Source organism: Choloepus didactylus, chromosome X (genome assembly GCF_015220235.1).
Source record: "Choloepus didactylus isolate mChoDid1 chromosome X, mChoDid1.pri, whole genome shotgun sequence".
Classification (NCBI taxonomy): Eukaryota; Metazoa; Chordata; class Mammalia; order Pilosa; family Megalonychidae; genus Choloepus; species Choloepus didactylus.
The window spans coordinates 58,571,388-58,596,633 of NC_051334.1; the positions used below are offsets into that span (position 1 = coordinate 58,571,388).

Consider the following 25,246-nt stretch of genomic DNA (forward strand, 5'->3'; position numbering starts at 1 on the left):
GTAGTGGCTTAGAACGATAAGCCTGAGGCCTGCATGGAATGCCGTGCGGGCCCACCCTGTAAAGATATGTGTCTTGTGACTATGACGACAACATTTACTATTGTCCTAAACCTAGATTGTTCCTTCTGATATGCAACAGGATGTAAACATAGGTATCTGGTGGGCTCTCCTGAGCCTGAAGACATTTAGCATATACTCCCTGATCTTCTGAAATAAATAACTGGAGCAAAGGTGCATTATCGTCCACTTAGCACGAGATGCAGTGGGCCCCCTGCTCCCTTAATTCTTAACTTTGTGTCTGTGTCTCATTCCTGCGCCGCCCTGTCAGCAACAAGTGGCGCCCAACGTGGGGCTCGAAGAACCGGACCTGGTTCCTGACAGAAGAATTGCTTGAACGACTGAGGTACAGCGGCGCTGGAACTCAGGTGGAGGTAACGGCCGTCTTTTGTATGCGTTCCTTGTAGAACGACCCTGAGCATTATAAGCAGGGTAATGGGTAATGTTGAAGGACACAATAAATATGTTTCCTGTATTTCCCTCTTACGGCAGCTGCTGCGGGCCAGCGGTGTCAAGGTGGGGGAGTCACAAATCTTAGACTTGCTACAGGTTATTGAAAAATACTGCTCTTGGTTCCCTACCCTTGGCTCCCTTGAATTGTATGACTGGGAGCAGGTAGGTAAGGAATTGAAACAAAAACATATGCAAGGAGTTAATTTACCTGTTACTATTTGGTCTACATGGTCTTTAATTAAGCCTGTTCTTGAGACTTTAAAAACTGATTATGACGAGGAAGAATATGAGTCTGATGACAATACTGGTCCCAATCCTCTTTCTAATGATGATAAGGGTAAAAAAGATCCAGTAAAATCTCAAGTTTTTTATTCTTGTCAATGCCCCAAACCTCCTTCTGCGCCTTGCTGGGAGGAATGGCCCCTGCCTCCTCTGCTGCCTCTTTCTGAGCATAGCTGTACCCCGGTAGTTAAACCTGCCCACCTCTCTGGTGTACAGCAGGGTCTGGCAGAAGCCAGGCGATGTGGAGATCTGGAGGCCATGTTCTGTCCCTCCACGAACTCCAAGCCCTCCGTCTTCGAGCTTTCCCCAGCTACAGCAGGGAGCGCAGCAGTAGACATCGCTGCCAATGCTGAGGTATGTCTTCTCCCCAATAATCCTGTTAAGGTCCCCACCGGCTATTATGGCCCCTTACCTAAAGGGACGGTGGGTCTTTTGCTTGGATGCAGTTCTCTCAATCTTAAGGGTGTTCGTGTACACACTGGAGTCATTGACTCTAACTATACTGGGGAAATTCAGGTGGTCATGTCTTCTTCTATTCCATGGACTGCCCATAAAGGTGAAAGAATTGTTCAACTCTTATTATTACCTTATGTTGGTTCCTCCTCTAAAAATTGGGAAAATGGAAGTTTTGGTAGCACAGGAAAGGCAGGAATTTTTCTCACAGAGGCTCTGCAGGAGCCGCGCCCTATGTGTACTCTTATAATTCATGGGCATAGCTTTACTGGGCTTATAGATACGGGTGCAGATGTCTCTATTATTAGTCAACAACATTGGCCACGACATTGGCCATTGCAAGAGGCACGAATTACTGTTGTGGGCCTAGGCTCCCCTCAGGGACTTATGCAAAGTGTTCATATTTTGCCTTGCCTTGGCCCTGAGGGACAGAAGGCCACTTTACAACCTTATGTGGCTGCTCTGCCTCTTACTCTTTGGGGCAGAGACCTACTTGAACAATGGGGTGCTACTGTATATATCCCTCCTCCTAGTGGAGTGTACAGTATTCAAAGCCACAAAATGATGGCAAATATGGGGTATGCCCCTAGCTGTGGGCTTGGCGTATGTTTGCAAGGTACCCCTTCACCCACACGTCTCACCAAAATGTGATCAATTTGGTTTAGGATATAAACTTTTTTAGTGGCGGCCACTGTTCATTCGTCTCCCCAACCTGTCCCATTAGTATGGACTACAACAAAACTGGTATGGGTAGAGCAGTGGCCACTTACAAAAGAAAAATTAGAGGCTTTACATGAATTGGTTCAAGAACAATTGTCCTTGCAGCATATCGAAGAGTCTTTTAGTCCTTGGAATTCTCCTGTGTTCCCAATAAAGAAAAAATCAGGAAAATGGAGAATGTTAACCGACCTAAGAGGTGTTAATGCTGTCATTCAGCCCATGGGACCTTTACAACCTGGGCTCCCCAATCCTAGCATGATTCCTGAAAACTGGGCTTTAGTGGTCATTGATATTAAAGACTGTTTCTTTTCCATCCCTTTAGCTGATCAAGATAAGGAAAAATTTGCTTTTACTATTTTGTCCCTTAACAATAAAACCCCTTCTAAACGATATCAGTGGAAGGTTTTACCACAAGGTATGCTAAATAGTCCTACAATATGTCAATATTATGTCGACCGTGCCTTACAGCCTGTCTATTTAAACTTTCCTAAAGCTTATATAATCCATTATATGGATGATATTTTGTGCTTTGCACCTCAGGAGACTGAAGTAGAAGCTTTGTTCTATGCTGTTCAAAAAGCTTTACAGAATGTAGGATTGCATATTGCTACTGATAAAGTGCAACGTACTTTGCCTGTACAGTATTTGGGTTCTAGTATCAATAGACTTACAATTCAACCCCAAAAAGTACAACTCCGCAGAGATGCTGTTACCACGTTAAATGATTTACAAAAACTACTAGGGGATATTAATTGGCTTCACCCCAAAGTAGGTATAGCTAACTATGAGCTTTCCAACCTATTTTCTCTCCTTTGTGGAGATTCTAAATTAAACAGCCATAGATCTTTAACTTCAGCTGCAGAGAAGGAATTACAATTAGTGGAAGCTAAAGTTCAACAAGCTCAGATATCCCGTGTTGATCCTACACAACCTTTATCTCTGCTTATCTTTTCCACTCCCAAATCCCCCACAGGCTTGCTTTTGCAAAACGATAAGCTTGTAGAATGGATCTTCTTGCCCAATTCTTCGGTAAAATCCATTTCCCCTTATCTAGATCTCTTAGCTACTTTAGTTGCTCAAGCCAGAAAAAAAGGCAAAACAACTCAATGGTTTTGACCTTCATTTAATTGTGCTCCCTATAACTGCTAAAAAACTCTCAGTTATTTTGCAACAACATCTAGCTTGGCAAATTGCTCTAGCTGACTATGTTGGCCAGCTAGATAATCATTATCCAAAAAATGATCTTTTCCAGTTCATTTGGCATACACAATGGATACTGCCTAAGTATACTTCTTGTGAGTCTTTAATCAATGCTCCCATTGTTTTTACTGATGGGTCATCTAAAGGTCGAGCTGCCTATACTGGCCCTAAGTCCAAAGTTTTAGATCTTCCTGAACTGGCTGCTGTAATAGCCGTCTTAACAGATTTTTCTGAGGCTGTTAATATTTTATCTGATTCTGCCTATGTTGTTCATGTAGCTAGTAAAATTGAAACAGCATCCATTAAGCAACAGTTGCCTCCTGGTTTATTTAACCTTTTTCTTGAGCTACAATCAGCTATTCACGCTCGTGTATCTCCTTTTTATATTACCCATATTCGTTCCCATACCAACCTCCCAGGCCCTTTAGCAGCTGGCAATGCTGCTGCAGATAAATTATTACTGCCTGTTATTTCAGAAGCTTCTCATTTTCACTTGCTTACTCATCTTAATGTGCAAGGACTCATGGCTCGATTTTCCCTTACTAGAACACAAGCTAAAGATATTGTTTCTTCTTGTCCTAATTGTCAACTCCTTACTGCTCCACCTTTGCAGGATCCTGGTGTTAACCCTCGTGGTCTGGCCCCCAATGATTTATGGCAAATGGATGTTACTCATATCCCTTCCTTTGGCTGCTTAGCCACTGTTCATGTCAGTATTGACACGTACTTTGGCTTTCTTTGGGCCACAGCACAAACCGGTGAAACATTTCGACATGTTCGTACTCACCTTTTTGCCTGTTTTGCCTCTATGGGCTTGCCCCGTGCTTTAAAAACTGATAATGGCCCAGCCTATACATCTGCAAAATTTGCTACTTCTACTACAACTTGGGGCATTCGTCATACCACTGGTATTCCTTATAATCCCCAAGGACAAGCTATTGTTGAGCGTGCCCATCATACTTTAAAAACTATGTTAACAAAACAAAAAGGGGGAGATGATGGAACTCCCCATGAATGATTATCAAAAGCTTTATTTACTTTAAATTTTCTAAATTTTTATGAAAAACTGGGTGGCACTGCCACAGAACATTTTCCAGCTGAAAAGACAACACTGAAACATTATTTCCAGAAAGCACCTCCTATATGGTGGAAGGACATGCTAACTAATGAATGGACAATGGGTACTTTATTAACATGGGGAAGAGGTTATGCTTGTGTTTCCCCAGGTGACGGACGAGCACCACTTTGGATACCGGCCCGATGACTGAACCCGTACCATGAACCCAGCAAAGAAAAGAAAATTCCTATGGGACGTTGAGCCGCCAGTGATGTAGTTCCAGGGTCTGACGCTGAAGATAACAGTGATCGGGCCAACACCCCGAACTAGGGAAGCCCAACATCCAACTCGGGGTCAGATAAAGAAATTATGTCAGGATGCTGAAAAACAAGTCCAACGAGACAAGCTGCCTATGACAGGTTCTAACCTGACGGCAGCAATGTTGGCTCTTATTGCTATTGCTGTGAGTATATCTCCGGCATGTGCTCATTCTGGAAATTATACCTATTGGGCTTATATTCCTAACCCCCCATTGCTGCAACAAGATATAAACATTGGCAATGCAAAAGAAAACAGTTTGTTCAGTTTTCCCTCCTTCTTATTTTGGCTGCCTGGGTCCAAACCATTGTTGGGCATGGAGGCCACAGGGCATAGGCTGTCAAGGAGACAAAACTAACCCTCTTGGGGGCGTTGCCCCTCCCTTACATCACCCTGTATGGCCCCGGAGGATGGCTGGTTAGCCAGAGACGGGTAAGATTCCTCAGGGAAGGAACAACCTAAGACAGGCACAGTTGCAGAGGGGCCATCAGGAGAAAACTTGGGGGCCAACAGAGGTGGGGCACAGAACCTCACCCCCCCAGCTTGGCAAGGGTCTGAACCCTCACCCCTTTTAAGGGAGGTCTCCTGCCCCCGTGGCTACTTTGTTTCCCACGCCAGGCTCAGATCGGAGCCCAAGTGGCAGACAGAGATCTGGCCAGCGGCTAAAATAAAAAGGGGGACATGTGGGAAACTGAGTCTTCCATGTTGCCTGAGGCATATCTAGGGTAGTGGCTTAGAACGATAAGCCCCAGGCCTGCATGGAACACCGTGCGGGCCCGCCCTGTAAGGATATGTGTCTTGTGACTATGACGACAACGTTTACTATTGTCCTAAACCTAGATTGTTCCTTCTGATATGCAACAGGATGTAAACATAGGTATCTGGTGGGCTCTCCTGAGCCTGAAGACATTTAGCATATACTCCCTGATCTTCTGAAATAAATAACTGGAGCAAAGGTGCATTATCGTCCACTTAGCACGAGATGCAGTGGGCCCCCTGCTCCCTTAATTCTTAACTTTGTGTCTGTGTCTCATTCCTGCGCCACCCTGTCAGCAACAAGCATGCACATTATAAATGGACTCTCACACCTGAAGGTGATACAACAGTCCTTTGCAGACCACCTGCCCTAGTTTGCAGTTCAGTGAACATAGGCAATAGATATTCTGTAAATACAATATCTAGAAGTATTTTAAAAAATAAATTATCAATTGAAAAAAATTAAAAATGCAAACATCATTATCTTGGAGAATTCATCCTTACAGCAAAGACAGAAACCTATAATCAGGATCATGTAGCCCTGACAGTCCCCACTACCACCTGATGACAGCATGCTCCAGAGAAATGCTGGCTCAGATTTTTCAGGTTGAGACAGATTTTTTTTTTTTAATCTTCATTTTATTGAGATATATTCACATACCACGCAGTCATACAAAACAAATCGTACATTCGATTGTTCACAGTACCATTACATAGTTGTACATTCATCACCTAAATCAATCCCTGACACCTTCATTAGCACACACACAAAAATAACAAGAATAATAATTAAAGTGAAAAAGAGCAATTGAAGTAAAAAAGAACACTGGGTACCTTTGTCTGTTTGTTTGTTTGTTTCCTTCCCCTATTTTTCTACTCATCCATCCATAAACTAGACAAAATGGAGTGTGGTCCTTATGGCTTTCCCAATCCCATTGTCACCCCCTCATAAGCTACATTTTTATACAATTGTCTTCAAGATTCATGGGTTCTGGGTTGTAGTTTGATAGTTTCAGGTATCCACCACCAGCTACCCCAATTCTTTAGAACCTAAAAAGGGTTGTCTAAATTGTGCGTAAGAGTGCCCACCAGAGTGACCTCTTGGCTCCTTTTGGAATCTCTCTGCCACTGAAGCTTATTTCATTTCCTTTCACATCCCCCTTTTGGTCAAGAAGATGTTCTCCGTCCCACGATGCCAGGTCTACATTCCTCCCCGGGAGTCATATTCCACGTTGCCAGGGAGATTCACTCCCCTGGGTGTCTGATCCCACGTAGAGGGGAGGGCAGTGATTTCACCTTTCAAGTTGGCTTAGCTAGAGAGAGAGGGCCACATCTGAGCAACAAAGAGGCATTCAGGAGGAGGCTCTTAGGTGAGACAGATTTTTAATATTGAATTTTAAAATGTTAGCTCATAATAATACTAATACTAATAAAAGCAGCTAACACTTATATAGCCCATACTATGTGTCATTAATTGTTCTAAGCTCTTTACATATGTTGACTTCTTTAAAACTCACCATTATTCTTCCCATTATACAAGTGAGGAATCTGAGGCCAGAGGGTTTAAAGTAATTTGCTGAAGGTCATACAGCTACTGTGTGACAGAGCAAGAATTTGAACCCAAGTATTTTGGTTCTAGATACTGTTCTCTTATCCACTAAGATATAAAGCACCAATTGTTGATGTCAGTCTCAAATCACATCAGCTCACCATGCTGTAGAATAGAGAGGAGGGTGATACCTGAGCTCTTATCCAGAAAGTAGGCCAAGAGGCACCGCATGACGGCCTGATGGCAGATCACCAGCACATTCTCCTGTCGCTCTAACTCCATTATAACTGGCTCCAGTCGCTGAACCAGATCCTCATAGGACTAAAGGTGAGAAAAATACTTAGGTAAGAAACTTAGATGAGAAATACTTAGATGAGGAACACTTTCCCAGAGGGGAGGATCTCTAGACTAGGAATCAGGAAAACTTGGCTCTGGGTGCCAGTTCAAGTGCTACCCCAGCAATATGACCTTAGGCAACTCACTCTTTTCTTAGGGTCTTAGTTTCTCATCTGTTAAATGGGGGCAATCAATATAGTGGACTAGATAACAATAACAATAATATAATTTCTCATTATAAAACACCTAAAAAAGCTGGATAAAATATAATGAATTCTTGGCTGCACTGCTGACCTGTCAAGAAAAATAAGGGAAATTCATAGGGTGCCAAAATAAAGAAAAACCTGGAAAACAGAGTGGTAAGTGGGTGTAGAAGCCATAGCTGACCTGGAGGCATTTTCCAATCTCAGTAACCAAGAGGGTTGGGTTTTAAAAACATTACAGAAAGAGGAGTCAAGGCCTTGGTTATGCACAAGGTGATGAGTTGGGACTGAGACCTATATGAATCTCAGACATTCATAAGGCTATAGCTTCAATGAAAGTATAGACTAGAAAATATCCATCCATCAGCAAAGGAAAAGGAAACATATCTGCCTCTGCTTGGCTATTGGTGGAGAAATATTAGGAAAAGACTCCTCTAAGAATATATAACCACAAACCTACCCTCAAGTGGGTTTGTGGTTCAAGATTATGCTACCAATGTGGGTTAGAATGTGCCAAGCTAATAGCTTAATAAAAAAATGGATCTAAGTTGTTAGCTCCTAGGAGTGCCTAGAAGAAGGAAATGGAAATTTTCTCTGGATTCTTTTAACTCAGGTTGCATGGGAGTCTCATAGATAAATTCTTGCCAAACTGGAGCTCCTATAACACACAAGGAAATAAGTTATCATGAATGAAAGTAAGGAGAAACAGTAAGAAGAGAACTATAAAAACTTAAAGGATGCAAAACCTAAAATAAATACATTTGATAGAATTACCATATGATTCAGCAAGTCCACTTCTAGGTATATACCCCAAATAATTGAAATCAGGGACTCAAACAGATATTTGTACACCAATGTTCACAGCAGCATTATTCACAATTGCCAAAAGGTAGAATCAAAGCAAGTGTCCATCAACAGATAAATGGATGAACAAATTGTGGTATGTACATACAATAGAATATTATTCAGTCATAAAAAGGAATGCAGTTCTGATATATGCTACAACATAGATGAATGTTTTAATCATTAGATTGAGAGAAATAAGCCAGACACAAAAGGACAAATCTTTTATGATTCCACTTATAAGAAATATTGAGAATATAGAAATTAATAGAGACAGAAAGTAAATCAGAGGTTACCAAAGGCCCATGGGAGAGGGCAATGGTGTGTTTCTGCTTAATAGGTAGAGTTTCTGTTTGAGGTCATGAAAAAGTCTTTGTAATGGATGGTAGTGTTGGTAGCACAATATTGTGCATATAATTAATATCACTGTAGTGTACACTTAAAATGGATAATATGGGAAATTTTCTGTTACATATATGTTACTACAGTAAAAAATATTACAAAATTAAAGATAATTTTAAAAAAATACCCAGGGGGTGGGGCAAGATGGCAGAGTGGTGAGGTGTGGGTTTTAGTTACACTTCTGGGGCAGTTAGTAGAAAGCCAGGAACTGCGTGGAGCGGACACCGCAGAGGAATTTGAGTTTGGACATACTTCACACAACACTCACAAACACGTGGAGCAGCTGAGATCAGTGAAATCTGTAAGTTCTCATGGCCAGGGGGCCCATGCCCCTCCCTGCCAGGCACAATCCCAAGGGAGGAGGGGCCATCAGTGCTGGGAACCAGGAGGGAGAACTGCAGGTGTGGAACTGATTAACAAACTCAACTCCTAAACAAAAACTCCAACCATAGATAAACTGAGACCAGACACCAGAGAATCTGGGAGCAGTCAGCCCAGTGGAGAGGAGCTAGGGCTAGCAAAAACAGCAAATAAATAAATAAATAAAAAACAGAGACTTTTTGGAGTTTGGGTGAACATAAAATGGAGAAGGGAAGGGCTCAAATAGTATCAGGCACATATGCAAATACAGGGGGTGAGAGCCCTTGTCTGAAAACCTGGATTCTCTGCTTTCTTGATTGTTCCTTAATCACCCTCAACTCCTTGTCTTTTAGCATTTCAATAGCCCATTAGATCTGCAAGTACTGTAAATAGTCCATACTGGGACCTTCTTTTTTTTTTAATCTTTTTCACTTTTTTAAAAAAATATTCTAAGAACCCATTACAGAAAGCCTCAAAGACTTGCAATTTGGGCCCAGGCAAGAGCAGAGCTAAGATAGCTCTGAGAGACAAAGGAATAAGTATAGTGGTGGAGAAAATTCACTAAAAATCATAACTTCCCCAAGAAAAGGGGGGCTTGGCCCAGCTTGAGTGGCAGCCCTCCTTCAGGGAACTCAGACCCCGGGAGCTGGAATTCAGAAACCAACTTCAGTCAGCCATGCCCCTGACAAGGTCAGGGTCACCAGGAGAACTAAAGTCTCCACACCTCCTTACACTGGTGGGGGAACTGCAGGCTGGCAAGCACCACCTCCTGAACAGCATAGGAGAAGCACAGAGTCTAAAGGCCTCACAGGAGGGTCTCATTCTCAAGAAAACTCCATAGCCTCCTCCTGAGACTTGGGCCTCTCTGGACTGGGAAAACCTGACTGGGGTTGACCATATCTGAGGAGACCATCAAACATAAAGGCTACATAGAGGCAGGGCAAGAAACAGAAATACAAAAGGTGAAAAACTCTGATCAACTAAACAGAATCTAAGTTACAGGTATACAGTAAGCTGAACTGAACAGCAAAGGTTAGAGAACAAAGCCAACCAACAAGAAAACCCTAGGTAAAAGAGTGAAAACAAGCTCCAGAATAAACTAATCAAGAAAGTTAGATGCCTAGACAGCTTAAGACAATGAGGCATACTAGGAAAAACAAAAATATGGACTAGCCAAAGGAACAAACTAATAGTTCAATTGAGATACAGGAGTTGAAGCAGTTATTGTTAAATCAATTTAATGAACTGAAGGAAGAACTAATTTGAGATGTTGAAACAAATCTAAATCAATTCAAAAATCAAGTCAATGAACTGAGGGAAGACATAGCAAAAGAGATGAAAGATATATAGAGGACACTGGATGAACATAGGAAGAATTCACAGACTTGAAAAAACAAATGGCAGAACTTATGGGAATGAAGGGCATAATGGAGGAGATGAAAAAGACAATGGAGGGATACAAGAGTAGGTTTGAATAGGCAGAGGAAAGGATCAGTGAATTGGAAGACCAGACATCTGAATTCACACACACAAAAGAACAGATGGTGAAAAAAAACGGAAAAATATAAGCAGGGTGTGCCAGTTTGAATGTATTGTGTCCCCCAAACACCATTATCTTTGATGTAGTCTTGTGGGGCAGACGTTTTGGTGCTGATTAGATTTGCTTGGAATGTGCCCCACCCAGCTGTGGGTGATGACTCTGATAAGATATTCCCATGGAGGCATGGCCCCACCCATTCAGGGTGGGCCTTGATCAGTGGAGCCATATAAATGAGCTGACTCAAAGAGAAGGGACTCAGTGCAGCTGTGAGTGACGTTTTGAAGAGGAGCAAGCTTGCTAGAGAGGAATGTCCTGGGAGAAAGCTGTTTTGAAACCAGAACTTTGGAGCAAATGCCAGCCACGTGCCTTCCCAGCTAACAGAGGTTTTCCGGACGCCATTGGCCATCCTCCAGTGAAGTTACCTGATTGCTGATATATTACCTTGGACACTTTATGGCCTTAAGACTGTAATTGTGTAGCCAAATAACCCCCCTTTTTATAAAAGCCAATCCATCTCTGGTGTTTTGCATTCTGCAGCATTAGCAAACTAGAACACAGGGTCTTACGGAGCTGAGTGACAAAATGAAATGCACAAATATGTGTGTTATCAGTTTCCCAGAGGAAAAAGAGAGGGGAAATGGGGCAGACAGAATAATAGAAGAAATGATCACTGAAAATTTCCAAACTCTTATGAAAGACAGAGAAAGACATCATTCACTGGAGGGTGGACAATGGTGTCCATAAAACCTCTGTTAGCTGGGAAGGCACATGGCTGGCATCTGCTCCAAAGTTCTGGTTTCAAAATGTTTTTCTCCCAGGACGTTCCTCTCTAGGCTGCAGTTATTCAAAAATGTCACTCTGAGTTGCACTTGGGATATTTGTCCTCTCTCAGCTTCTCTGGAGCAAGAGTCTGCTTTCAATGGCTGTCTTCAAACTGTCTCTCATCTGCAGCTCCTGTGCTTTCTTCAAAGTGTCCCTCTTGGCTGTAGCAAGCTCGTTCCTTCTGTCTGATCTTATATAGTGCACCAGTAATTTAATTCAGACCCACCCAATGGGTGGGCCAACACCTTCATGGAAATTATCCAGTCATCACCCACAGTTGGGTGGGGCGCATCTCTGTGGAAACACTCAAAGAATTACAATCTAATTAACACTGGACACCACCCCCTGGACACCAAAATGACATTATCTTTCCATATACAAAATACATTCATCCCACGATATCACAGAAACTTAAATCATTTCAGTAACAATAGTTAAGTACAAAATTCCATCAAAATCGATTATAGGCGTGGTCAGTCCTAAGGCATAATTTTCCTTTAGCTGTGGATCTGTGAACTTAGAACAAGTTATGTGCTTCCAATATACAAAGGAGGGACATTCATAGGATAAACATTCCCATTGCCATAAGGAGAAAGAGTAAGGAAAACAGGGTTAACAGGACCAAAACAGTTCCTAAAACCCACAGGACAAACTCCATTAGATTTCAAAGCCTGAGAGTCATTTACACAATGATGTTGCATCCTTGGGGCTTGAGAGAGTGGGAGTCTAACCCTTCCTAAGGACCTCTGTGGCAGCCCTTTCCTCTCCAAACACTTGGGTGAGTGCTCCAACATATCTACACACTGGGGAGACCACCTATTTGGCCCAAGCCTCCTCAAACATCAGGGCAGCACCCGGATTCCCTTCCATCTCTGGGGCACACACACAACCCCTTCAGAACAGTGTGGTGGCAGCCAGGCTCTCCCCAGTTCCCTGGGAATGTGCACCAACCTCTTTGGGGCTTGGGGTGGCAGAACACTTCCTGAGCATTGAGGTGGAAGGCCCACCCTCAACCTCCAGGGAAAACTCACCCTTTCCATGCATGTGGGCTGCTCTGCTCTCCCAGCCCGAGACCTCTTGACTCCAGACCTCAAACTCCATGGCTCTGTCTTTGAAGAAATTTTTCCTTCAATTTGTTCCTTGTCTGTCTCTTCCAGTCCAGACTGGCAACAGCTCTGTCCATAATGATCTTGCAAAAATTGTGCTGGCTTCCCATGAAGCACACAGGGGTCAAAGCCATCAGACAATAGGACTTTCCACAAATCCTTTCTGCTTAATTCCTTTTCCAATCTTGGCTTGTACTGAAATGGTGGCTGAGTTCCATGTTTGGTTACATCCTCACATTGGGCTATAGCTTCTGGGATTCTACTCCCTGGAAGCCCGTAATTTTCCAAGCCATCAGCTTCTGGTGTCTTTGAACCCAAGAGTTCAGTTCTAAGTTTATCTCTCTCCACTCACATTGTACTATAAGCTGCAAGGAGAAGCCAGGGTACATCCTCCACATGTAGTCTGGAGATCTCCTCAGCTAAGTATTCCAGGTTGTCACTTTCAAATTCTTTCCATCTGACACCAGGACTCAATTTTGCCAAATTCTCTGTCACTTTAAAACACTTCCAGTTTGCAACAACACATTCATCATTTCTGTTCAAGGCCTCATCAGAAGTACCTTTAGAGTCCATATTTCCACAAACAGTCTCTTCAAATCAGTTTAGGCCTTTTCTATCAAGCTCCTCACAATTCCTCCGGAATCTTCCCCTTATCCATTTAAAAAGCCATTCCAACATGTTTGGTATTTGCAAACTCAGCAGCAAAAGCACCCCACTCCTGGTACCAAAATCTGTTCTAGTTTGCTAATGCTGCTGGAATGCAAAACACCAGAGATGGATTAGTTTTTATAAAAAGGGGTTTATTTGGTTACACAGTTACAGTCTTAAGGCCATAAAGTGTCCAAGGTAACACATCAACAATTGGGTACCTTCACTGGAGGATGGACAATGGTGTCCATAAAACCTCTGTTAGCTGGGAAGGCACGTGGCTGGCATCTGTTCCAAAGTTCTGGTTTCAAAATGTCTTTCTCCCAGGATGTTCCTCTCTACGCTGCAGTTCCTCAAAAATGTCACTCTTAGTTGCATTTGGGATATTTTTTCTCTCTCAGCTTCTCCGGAGCAAGAGTCTGCTTTCAATGGCTGTCTTCAAACTGTCTCTCATCTTCAGCTCCTGTGCTTTCTTCAAAGTGTCCCTCTTGGTTGCAGCAAGCTCACTCCTGTCTGATCTTATATAGTGAGCCAGTAATTTAATTCAGACCCACCCAATGGGTGGGCCAACACCTCCATGGAAATTATCCAATGAGAGTCATCACCCACAGTTGGGTGGGGCACATCTCCATGGAAACACTCAAAGAATTACAATCTAATTAATATTGATAGGTCTGCCCACACAAGATTACATCAAGGATAATGGCATTTGGGGGGACATAATACATTCAAACTGGCAAAGACAGGAAACTAGATTCAAGAAGTACAGTGCACCCCAAACAGAATAGATCCCAATGGACCTACTCCAAGACACTCACCAATCAGAATTTTCAACATCAAAGACAAAGAGAATTCTGAAAGCAGCAAGAGAAATGTAATCCATCACATACAAGGGAAGCTCAATAAGACTATATACAGATTTCTCCACAGAAACCATGGAAGCAAGAAGACAGTGGTATGATACATGTAAGATACTAAAAGAGAAGAACTGCCAACCAAGAATTCTATATCCAGCAAAACTCCTTCAAAAATGAAGAAGAGATTAAAATATTTTCAAAGAAACAGACACAGAGAGCATTTGTGAAGAAAAGACTGGCACTACAAGAAATAATAAAGGGAGTGCTACAAGCTGATAGGAAAAGACAGGAGAAAGAGTTTTGGAGAAGAATGTAGAAATGAAGATTATTAGGAGGGGTAAAAAGAGAGAGAGGAAAAAATAAGACATGACATATAAAATCCAAAAGACAAAATGATAGAAGAAAGTACTGCCCTAACAGTAATAACACTAAATGTTAATGGACTAAACTCACCAATTAAAAGACACAGACTGGAAAGCCATGGAAGCAAGAAGCTGAAAGCGATGAAACTCAAAGCTCGCAGGAGAAGGGAGAGACAAGCAGATGCCTTGCCATGTGGCAGAGGAGCTAAGGATTGCTGGCAGCTGGTCTTCAGGAAGAAAGCATCGCCTTACTGATGCCTTGCTTTGGATATTTTCACGGCCTCAAAACTAGCAGCTGGCAATTACCCAAGAACTATATGAAACAGTGTTTTCGGGGTCTCCAGTAACCAGTCACAGATTGGACACAAGTTTGGAATTGGAGGAAAAGCTGAGATCGCAGCGAACATTTAATATATGTGGTTATTTTCTATCAGAAAGCCCAGGTTGAGGGACTAGGCTGGGCTTGGGGGAGACAGAGTACCCACAGTGTCTTTGAATTCCATATTCACTACTGAAGGTCTCCACCACCGTCTTTAATTGGCAACTCAGGCTGACCAAGGAATCTACCTGGAGAGGCCCCAAAGAGGAGAGAGCAGAAGGGAATAGTGCCCCTGAGAGACAACTGGAGTTCTGAGGATTGGGAGAGTGGAGGCAGGTCCAGCTCAACTGGCAGTCCTCCTTCTGGGAATTCAGACCCCAGGGGCTGGAATTCAGATTCCGGCTTCAGTCAGCCACGCCCCTGACAGGATCAGAGTCACCAGGAGAACTAAAGGCTCCACACCTCCTTACACTGGTGGGGGAGCTGCGGGCTGGCCAGCGCCACCTGCTGGACAGGAGAGGAAAAGCACCAATTCTAAAGGCCTCATAGGAGGGTCTCATTCTCAGGAAAACTCCATACCCTCCCAATGAGACCTGGGCCTCACTAGACTGGGACAATCTGACTAGGTCGACCATATCTGAGGAGACCCACCCACAAAAAGGTTACATAGAGGCAGAGCAAGAAACAGAAAAAACAAGAGGGGAAAAATTCTGATCAACTAAATAGAACCTAAGTTAGAGGTCTAGAATAAGTTGAACTGAATAACAGAGGCCAGAGAACAAAGCCAACCAACAAGAAAACCACTAGGTAAAAGACAGAAAACAAGCTCCAAAATAAACTAATCAAGAAAATCAGATGCCTAGACAACTTAAGATAACAAGCCATACCAGGAAACACGAAAACATGGACCAGCCAAAGGAACAAACTAATAGCTCAGCTGAGACACAGGAGTGGTGGCAACTAATGCTAAATAAATTTGATGAAATGAAGGAAGATATAGCAAAAGAGCTGAAGGATATAAAGAAGACACTGGCTGACCATAAAGAAGAATTCATAAACTTAAAAAAACAAATGGCAGAACTCATGGGAATGAAGGCCACAATGGAGGAGATGAAAAACACAATGGAGGGACACAACAGTAGATTTGAACAGGCAGAAGAAAGGATCAGTGAACTGGAATACAGGTCATTCGAATTCATACACACAAAAGAACAGATGGTGAAAAAAATGGAAAAATATGAGCAGGGTCTTAGGGAGCTGAGTGGCAACATGAAACGCACAAATATACGTGTTATGGGTATCCCAGAAGGAGAAGAGAGGGGAAAAGGGGCAGAAAGAGTAATAGAAGACATATTCACTGAAAATTTCCCAACTCTTATAAAAGACAGAAAATTAGAGATTTAAGAAGTACAACGTACCCCAAATAGAATAGATCCCAATAGACCTACTCCAAGACACTTACTGGTCAGATTGTCCAATGTCAAAGACAAAGAGAGGATTCTGACAGCAGCAAGAGAAAAGCAATCCATCACATACAAGGGAAGGTCAATAAGACTATGTACAGATTTCTCTGCAGAAACCATGGAGGCAAGAAGACAGTGGCATGATATATTTAAGATACTGAAAGAGAAAAACTGCCAACCAAGAATTCTATATCCAGCAAAACTTTCCTTCAAAAATGAGGGAGAGATTAAAACATTTTCAGACAAACAGACACTGAGAGAGTTTGTGAATAAGAGACCGGCACTACAAGAAATACTAAACGGAGTGCTACAGGCTGATAGGAAAAGACAGGAGAGAGAGAGTTGGAGAAGAGTGCAGAAATGAAGATTATCAGGAAAGGTAAAAGGAGAGGAAAAAATAAGATATGACATATAAATTCCAAAAAACAAAATGGTAGTAGAAAGTACTGCCCTTACAGTAATAACACTAAATGTAAATGGATTAAACTCCCCAATAAAAACACACAGACTGGCAGAATGGATTAAAAAACAGGACCCATCTATATGCTGTCTACAAGAAACTCACTTTAGACACAAGGACAAACATAGACTGAAAGTGAAAGGTTGGAAAAAGATATTTCATGCAAACAACCACCAGAAAAAAGCGGGAGTAGCTATATTAATATCAGACAAGTTAGACTTCAAAAGCGAAACAATTAAAAGAGACAAAGAAGGACACTATATATTAATAAAAGGGTCAATTCATCAAGAAAACATAACAGTCATAAATATTTATGCACCAAACCAGAATGCCCCAAAATTCATGAGGCAAACACTGCGATCACTAAAAGGAGAAATAGATACCTCTACAATAATAGTTGGAGACTTCAATACACCACTCTCATCAATGGATAGAACATCTAGACAGAGGATCACTAAAGAAACAGAGATGTTGAATTGTATGATAAATGAACTAGACTTGACAGACATTTGTAGAACACTACATTCAACAACAGCAGGATATACTTTTTTCTCAAGTGCTCATGGAACATTCTCTAGGATAGACCACATGTTGGGTCACAAAGCAAGTCTCAACAAATTTAAAAATATTGATATTATACAAAACACTTTCTCAGACCACAATGGAATGGAGTTGGAAATAAATAAAAGGCAGAAGGTCATAAAATTCACAAACATATGGAGGCTAAACAACACCCTCTTAGAAAACCAGTGGGTAAAGGAAGAAATTACAAGAGAAATTAGTAAATACCTTGAGGCAAATGACAATGAAAACACAACTTATCAAAACTTATGGGATGCAGCAAAGGCGGTGCTGAGAGGGAAATTTATTGCCCTAAATGCCTATATTAAAAGAGAAGAGAGAGCAAAAATTGAAGAGTTAACTGCTCACCTGAAGGAATTAGAGAAAGAACAGCAAACTAACCCCAAAGCAAGCAGACGGGAAGAAATAACAAAAATTAGAGCAGAAATAAATGCAATTGAGAACAGGAAAACAATAGAGAGAATCAACAAACCAGAAGTTGGTTCTTTGAGAAAATCAATAAAATCGATGGACCACTGGCTAGGCTAACAAAAAAAAAATTGTTGGAGAAAACATGGTGAGAGGGATGATGCCTCACCAATATGGACTAACTACAATGTGTAAACTCAGAATTGAATCTTAGAACATAGCCTAACGTGGACACAATAATTGTAATAGTCCCTAGATTGTAAGATCTTATAGCAGTTAACTCTATCCCTGAATTGTAAGGCCTGTCTCTAAACTTTGAGATGCTGATCCCCTAGCGTATAACCTGATTGGTCTCTGGAACAATGCATATCTCTGAGACACCTGAAACTCAGAGCTAGAGCTTGGCAGATACGAATGTCAGTATTAGTGCATACAGCCACTGTCAAAAAAAAAAAAAAAAAAAAAAAAGCTGAAAAAGAGCCCAGACTTCAATTAGTGATATGAATGAAGCAGGTCTGGTTAAGACAAGGGCAACCCAGGCCAAAGGGTAAAGGTTGAAACTGATTGTGTTTTAAAACTTCAACTTTCATATGAGACCAAGGGAATAGATATCTATTTGGTACAGGATCTAAATTTTCTAAATGGTACAACTCTACAGTCGATTTGTTCAAACACCACAATTGCATGGAACTTTGAATAGGAAGTGAGATATGGTAGGTTAGTATAGGCTGGAGTGAAATAGTGACACATCCTAGAGTAATTTGGGCAGATAATAAAAAATATATTTACAGCCTCCCCCTCCCCAGCCCTGAGGATCTGGGGGAAAGTGCGGATGTGTTGGACATCCTCACCTGGACTGGTGTTGATGTTGTCACAAACATTGGGACTGGTGGTTTGATGTGCTGAGCCCTCGATCATGGGACTTGCCCTTATGAAGCTCATTACCACAAAGGAGAGTCTAAAGTTGTATGTAATGGTGCCTAAGAGTCTCCCCCTGAGTACCTCTTTGTTGCTCAGATGTGGCCCTCTCTCTCTCTAACTGAGCCATCTCGACAGGTGAACTCGCTGCCCTCCCCCCTACGTGGGACCCGACTCCCAGGGGTGTAAATCTCCCTGGCAACGCAGAGTATGACTTCCGGGGATGAATGTGGACCCAGCATCGTGGGACTGAGAGTATCTTCTTGACCAAAAGGGGGATGCAAAATAAGATGAAATAGTTTCAGTGGCTGAGAGATTCCAAATGGAGTCGAGAGGTCACTCTGGTGGACATTCTTATGCACTATATAGATAACACCTCTTAGGCTTTAATGTATTGGAATAGCTAGAAGTAAATACCTGGAACTACCAAACTCCAACCCAGCAGTCTGGACTCCTGAAGACAATTATATAATAATGTAGATTACAAGGGGTGACAGTGTGATTGTGAAGACCTTGTGGATCACACCCCCTTTATCTAGTGTATGGATGAGTGGAGGAATGGGGATAAAAACTAAAGGACAAATGGGGTGGGATGGGGGGATGATTTGGGTGTTCTTTTTTCACTTTTATTTTTTATTCTTGTTCTGGTTCTTTCTGATGTAAGGAAAATGTTCAGAGATAGATTGTGGTGATGAACGCATAACTATGTTATCATACTGTGGACAGTGGATTGTATATCATGGATGATTGTATGGTGTGTGAATGTATTTCAATAAAACTGAATTAAAAAAAAAGACACAGACTGGCATAATGGATTAAAAAAACAGGACTGATGTATATGCTGTCTACAAGAAACTCACTTTAGACACAGGGACAAAAATAGACTGAAGGTGAAAGTTTGGAAAAAGATATTTCATGCAAACAACAACCAGAAAAAAGCAGGAGTAGCTATATTAATATCAGACAAAGTAGAATTCAAAAGTAAAACAATTAAAACAAAGGACACTATATATTAAATAAAAGGGTCAATTCATCAAGAAAACAAAGCAATCATAAATATTAATGCACCAAGCTAGAGTGCCCCAAAATTCATGAGGCAAACACTGAGAACACTGAAAGGAGAAGTAGATAACTCCACAATAAGAGTTGGAGACTTCAATACACTGCTCTTATCAATGGATAGAACATCTAGTCAGAGGATCAGTAAGGAAATGGAGATGTTGAATTGTATGATAAATGAACTAGACTTGACAGACATGTATAGAACACTACTCCCCACAACAGCAGGATACACATTTTTCTCAAGTGCTCATGGAACATTCTCTAGGATAGACCACATGCTGGGTCACAAAGCAAGTCTCCACAAATTTAAAAATAATGATATTATTAAAAACACTATCTCGGATCATAACAGAATGAAGATGGAAATAAACAACAGGCATAAGGTTGTAAAATTCACAAATATATGGAGACTAAACAACACACTCTTAGAAAACCATGGGTAAAGGAAGAAATTACAAGAGAAATTAGTAAATACCTTTGGCAAACAACAATGAAAACACGACATATCAAAACTTATGAGATGCAGCAAAGGTGGTGCTGAGAGGGAAATTTATTGCCCTAAACCCCTGTATTACAAAAGAAGTGAAAGCAGAAATTGAGGAATTAACTGTCCACCTTGAGGAACTAGAAAGAGAACAGCAAACCAACCACAAATCAAATGGAAGGAAAGAAATAAAAAAGATTAGAGCAGAAATAAATGAAACTGAGAACAGGAAACAATAGAGAAAAATCAACAAAACCAAAAGCTTGTTCTTCATGAAAATCAACAAAATTAATGGACCCCTAGCTAGGCTGACAAAAAAAAAAAAAAAAAAAAAAAAAAAGAGAGAGAGAGAGGGAGAGGGAGAGGGAGAGGGAGAGGGAGAGGGAGCTGATGGAAATAAATGCAATCAGAAATGGGAAAGGAAAGACAACTACTGACCCTGCAGAAATAAAGAAGATAATGAAAAGATACTATGAGCACCTGTATGCTAACAAACTGGACAACTTACATGAAATGGACCACTTCCTGGAAAAACATAAACAATGAACTTTGACCCGAGAAGAAATAGATGAACTCAACAAACCAATCACAAGCAAAGAGATTGAGTCAGTCATCAAAAAGCTCCCAAAAAAGAAAAGCCCAGGACCAGATGGCTTCACTTGTGAATTCTACGAAGCATTCCAGAAAGAATTAATACCAATCCTGCTGAAACTCTTCAAAAAAATTGAAGAGGATGGAAAGCTACCCAACTCATTCTTTGAAGCCAACATCACTCTAATACCAAAATCAGACAAGGATACTACAAAAAAAGAAAATTATAGACCAATCTCTTTAATGAAGACAGATGCAAAAATACTCAACAAAATACTTCCAAATCAAATTCAGCAGCACATTAAAAGAATTATACACCATGACCAAGTGGGTTTTATTCCAGGTATGCAAGGCTCATTCAACATAAAAAAATCAATTAATGTAATACACCACATCAGTCAAAGCAGAAGAACCACATGATCATCTCAATCAATTCATAAAAGGCATTTGACAAAATTCAACATCCTTTCTTGATGAAAACACTTCAAAGGATAGGAACAGAAGGGAATTTTCTCAATATGATAAAGGCAATATATGAAAAACCCACAGCTAACATCGTATTCAATGGGGAGAGACTGAAAGCTTTCTGTCTAAGATCAGGAACAAGACAGGGATGCCCACTGTCATCATTGTCATTCAACATTGTGCTGGAAGTTCTACTTAGAGCAATTAGGCAAGAAAAAGAAATAAAATGCATCCAAATTGGAGAGGAAGAAGTAAAACTTTCACTGGTTGCAGATGACATATGTAGAAAATCCAGACAAATCTACAGCAAAGCTATTAGAGCTAATCAATGAATACAGCAAAGTGGCAGGCTACAAGATCAACATGCAAAAATCTGTAGTGTTCTTATACACCAATAATGTGCAACAAGAGGAAGAAACAAAAAAATTCCATTTGCAACAGCTACCAAATGAATTAAGTATTTAGGAATAAACTTAATGAAGGCCAAAAAAGACCTATTTAAAGAAAACTACAAGAAACTGCTAAAAGAAATCAAACAGGACCTTAACAAAAAGGAAGAACATACCATGTTCATTGATTGGAAGATAAAACATAATTAAGATGTCAACTCTACCTAAACTTACTTATAGATTCAATGCAATACCAATTAAAATCCCAACAACTTACTTTGCAGAAATAGAAAAACCAATAACCAAATTTATTTGGAAGGGAAAGGTGCCCCAAATAGCCAGAAACATCTTGAGAAAGAGGAACAAAGTGGGAGGTATCACACGACCTGTCTTTGCAGCATATTACATAGTTACCATGCTCAAAACAGCATGGTATTGGCATAAGGACAGAGATACTGACCAATGGAATTGAACTGTGCGTTCAGAAATAGACTCTGGCATCTAGAGACAATTGATCTTTGATAAGGCAGTCAAGCCAAAGCAACTGGGACATAGCAGCCTCTTCAATAAATGGTGTTTGGGGAACTGGATATCCATTTCCAAAAGAATGAAAGAGGACTCCTACCTCAGACCTTATACAAAAATTAACTCCAGTTGGATCAAAGACCTAAATATAAATGCTAAGACCATAAAACTCTTAGAAGAAAACATAGGGCAATATCTTAAAGATCTTATGATAGGAGGTGGTTTCCTAGACCTTATACCCAAAGCACAAGCAACCAAAGAACAAATAGAAAATGGGATCTCCTCAAAATCAAACACTTTTGTACATCAAAGGACTTTGTTAGAAAAGTAAAAAGGCAGTCTACACAATGGGAGACAATATTTGGAAACCACATATCAGATAAGGGTTTAATATCCTGAATATATAAAGTGATCCTACAACTCAACAACAGAAAGACAAACAACCCAATTAAAAAATGGGCAAAAGACATGGACAGACACTTTTCTGAAGAGGAAATACAAATGGCTCAAAAACAGATGAAAAAACCACTCAACTTCACTGGCTATTAGGGAAATGCAAATCAATGATGAGATATCATCTCACACCTACCACAATAGCTGTTATCCAAAAAACAGAAAATTACAAGTGCTGGAAAGGATGTGGAGACAGAGGCACATTTATTCATTGTTGGTGGGTATGTAGAATGGTGGAACCACTCTGGAAGACAGTGTGGAGGTTCCTCAGGAAGCTAAGTATAGATTTGCCATATGACCCAGCTATTCCATTGTTAGGTATATACTCAAAGGAACTGAAAGCTAAGACACAAACAGACATTTATAAACCAATGCTTATGGCATTATTCACAATTGCCAAGAGATGGAAGCAGCCCAAATGTCCATCAATAGATGAATGGATAACCAAACTGTGGTATATACACATGATGGAATATTATGCAGCTGTAAGACAGAACAAAGACATAGAACATATAATAACATGGATGAATCTTGAGGACATCATGTTGAGTGAAGTTAGCCAGAAACAAAAGGACAAATACTGTAATGTCTCACTAATATGAGCTAACATTAATGAGCAAACTTAGAGAGTTAAAAGCTGATAACACAGGCTACCAGGAGATAGAAAAGGGGTAGAGATCAGGCATTTGATGCTGAAGGACTACAGAATGTTCAGTAGGATTGATTGTATAGATCCAGAAGTAGATAGCATGATACTGTGTGAAGGTAGCACAATATTGTAAGTACACTGAACAAAGATGTCTCTGAGTAAAGCTGAAAGAGGTGGGATAGGGGAATGTATGACATCAGAGGTAAAGATAGATGATAAAGACTGGGACTATATAAGTTGGCAAAAACTGGAGTGGCCAGTGACTGTTGCTAAATGTACAAATGCAAAAATGTTTTTACATGTGGGAGAACAAATGAATGTCAACCATGCAGAGTGTTGAAAAAGGGATGGTATTTGGGAGAAAACATAATCAAAGCAGAGTCTATGGTCAATGGTAACATTGTAATATGCTTCCATCAAATGTAACAAAGGCAATATACCAAAGTTAAATGTGTATGAGAGGGGGATTTAAGGGAGGGATATGGGATTCTTGGTAGTGGTGTTGTTTTTTGCCCTTACTATTATATTGTATTGTATGACATTTTATTTTTCTTTTTATTATTTTTATTATTTGCCAAAAAAATTTTTCATAGTGATCAATATGTTCAAGTGCTGATTGTGGTGATAAATGTACAACTATATGATGATACCATGAACAACTGATTGTACACTGTGGATAATTGTATGGTATATGAATATATCTCAATAAAATTGTTGGAAAAAATATAAATATGGGTAAAAGTGCTGGAGAAAACATGGGGAGAGGGATGTTCCCATTTACTGTTGATGAGGAGGCAGAATGGTGTAGCCTATCTGGAGGTCAGTGTGGTGGTTCCACAAGAAGCTAAGTATGTGGGGGCCATAAGGTCCTGCAACCTCATTATGGGGTATGTACTTGGAAGAACTGAGAGCAGGGACATGAATGGACATTTGCATATTGGTGTTTATGGAGACAGTATTCATGATTTGCAATGGGTGGAGGTGGCTTAAGGGTACACTGTGGAACAGAATGGTGAACTGTGTTGTATGCATACAATGGAATGTTGAGCAACTGTGAGAAGCAGTGAAGCTGTGAGACACACCAGGAGGTGAATGGATCCTGTAGACAGCATTTTGAGTGAAGTATGCCAGAAATAAAGGCAAACACTATAATGCCTCACCAATATGGACTAACTACAATGTGTAAACTCAGAATTGAATCTTTGAGCACAGCCTAACAGGGAAGTGATTATTGCAATGGTCCCTAGATTGTAAGCTCTTACAACAGTCAAATCTATTCCTGAATTCTAATGGCTATCTCCAAACTCTGTGACGCTGATCCCTTTCTGTGTAACCTGATTGGTCTCTGGAATATTGGATATCTCTGCGACAGCTGAAGCCCAGAGATAGAGCTTGGCAGATGTGATTGTCAGTATTAATGCATACAGCAACTGTTAAAAAAGTAGCTGAAAAAGAGCCCAGACTTCAATTAGAGATATGAATGAAGCAGATCTGGTTAAGACTAAGGCAAATCAGGCCAAAGGGTAAAGGTTGAAACTGACTGTGTGTTAAAATTTCAACTTCCATGTGAGACCAAGGGAAGAGATATTTATTTGTGTAGGACCTATATTTTCTAAACAATGTAACTTCTACACTCAGTTTGTTCAAACACCACGATTACATGGAACTATGACTAGGAAGTGAGATACAGTAGGTTTTTATAGGTTATAGTGAACTAGCAACACATCCCAAAGTCATTTGGGTGGAGAATAAAAGTATATATGCAGGACCCCCTGTGAGAGGCTGGGGGAAAATGTGGAAGTGGTGGACTTCCTCACCTGGATTGTTGTTGATGTTCTCACAACACTGAGGACTGATGGCTTGGTATGCTGAGCCCTCTGTCTTGGGGCTTGCCCTTATGATGCTTGTTACTGCAAAGAGAGGCTAAATCTGCTTATAATTGTGCCTAAGAGTCTCCCCCTGAGTGCCTCTTTGTTGCTCAAATGTGGCCCTCTCTCTCTAGCTAAGCCACCTCAGTGGGTGATCTTGCTGCCCTCCCCACTATGTGGGACCTGACTCCCAGGGGTGTAAATATCCCTGGCAACATGGGATATGACTCCCTGGGGTGAATCTGGACCTGGCATCTTGGGATTGAGAACATCTTCTTGACCAAAG

At 41.0% G+C, this 25,246-nt stretch overlaps 1 protein-coding gene across 1 annotated transcript in view; it reads right to left on the reverse strand.

The window, feature by feature from the left end:
- PFKFB1 (6-phosphofructo-2-kinase/fructose-2,6-biphosphatase 1) overlaps positions 1-25,246 on the reverse strand; it is a 336,515-nt gene that overhangs the window by 3,530 nt on the left and 307,739 nt on the right. Inside the window, 1 exon segment of the mRNA XM_037821028.1 lies at positions 7,037-7,166. Within this exon segment, the coding sequence (XP_037676956.1) occupies positions 7,037-7,166 (130 nt within the window).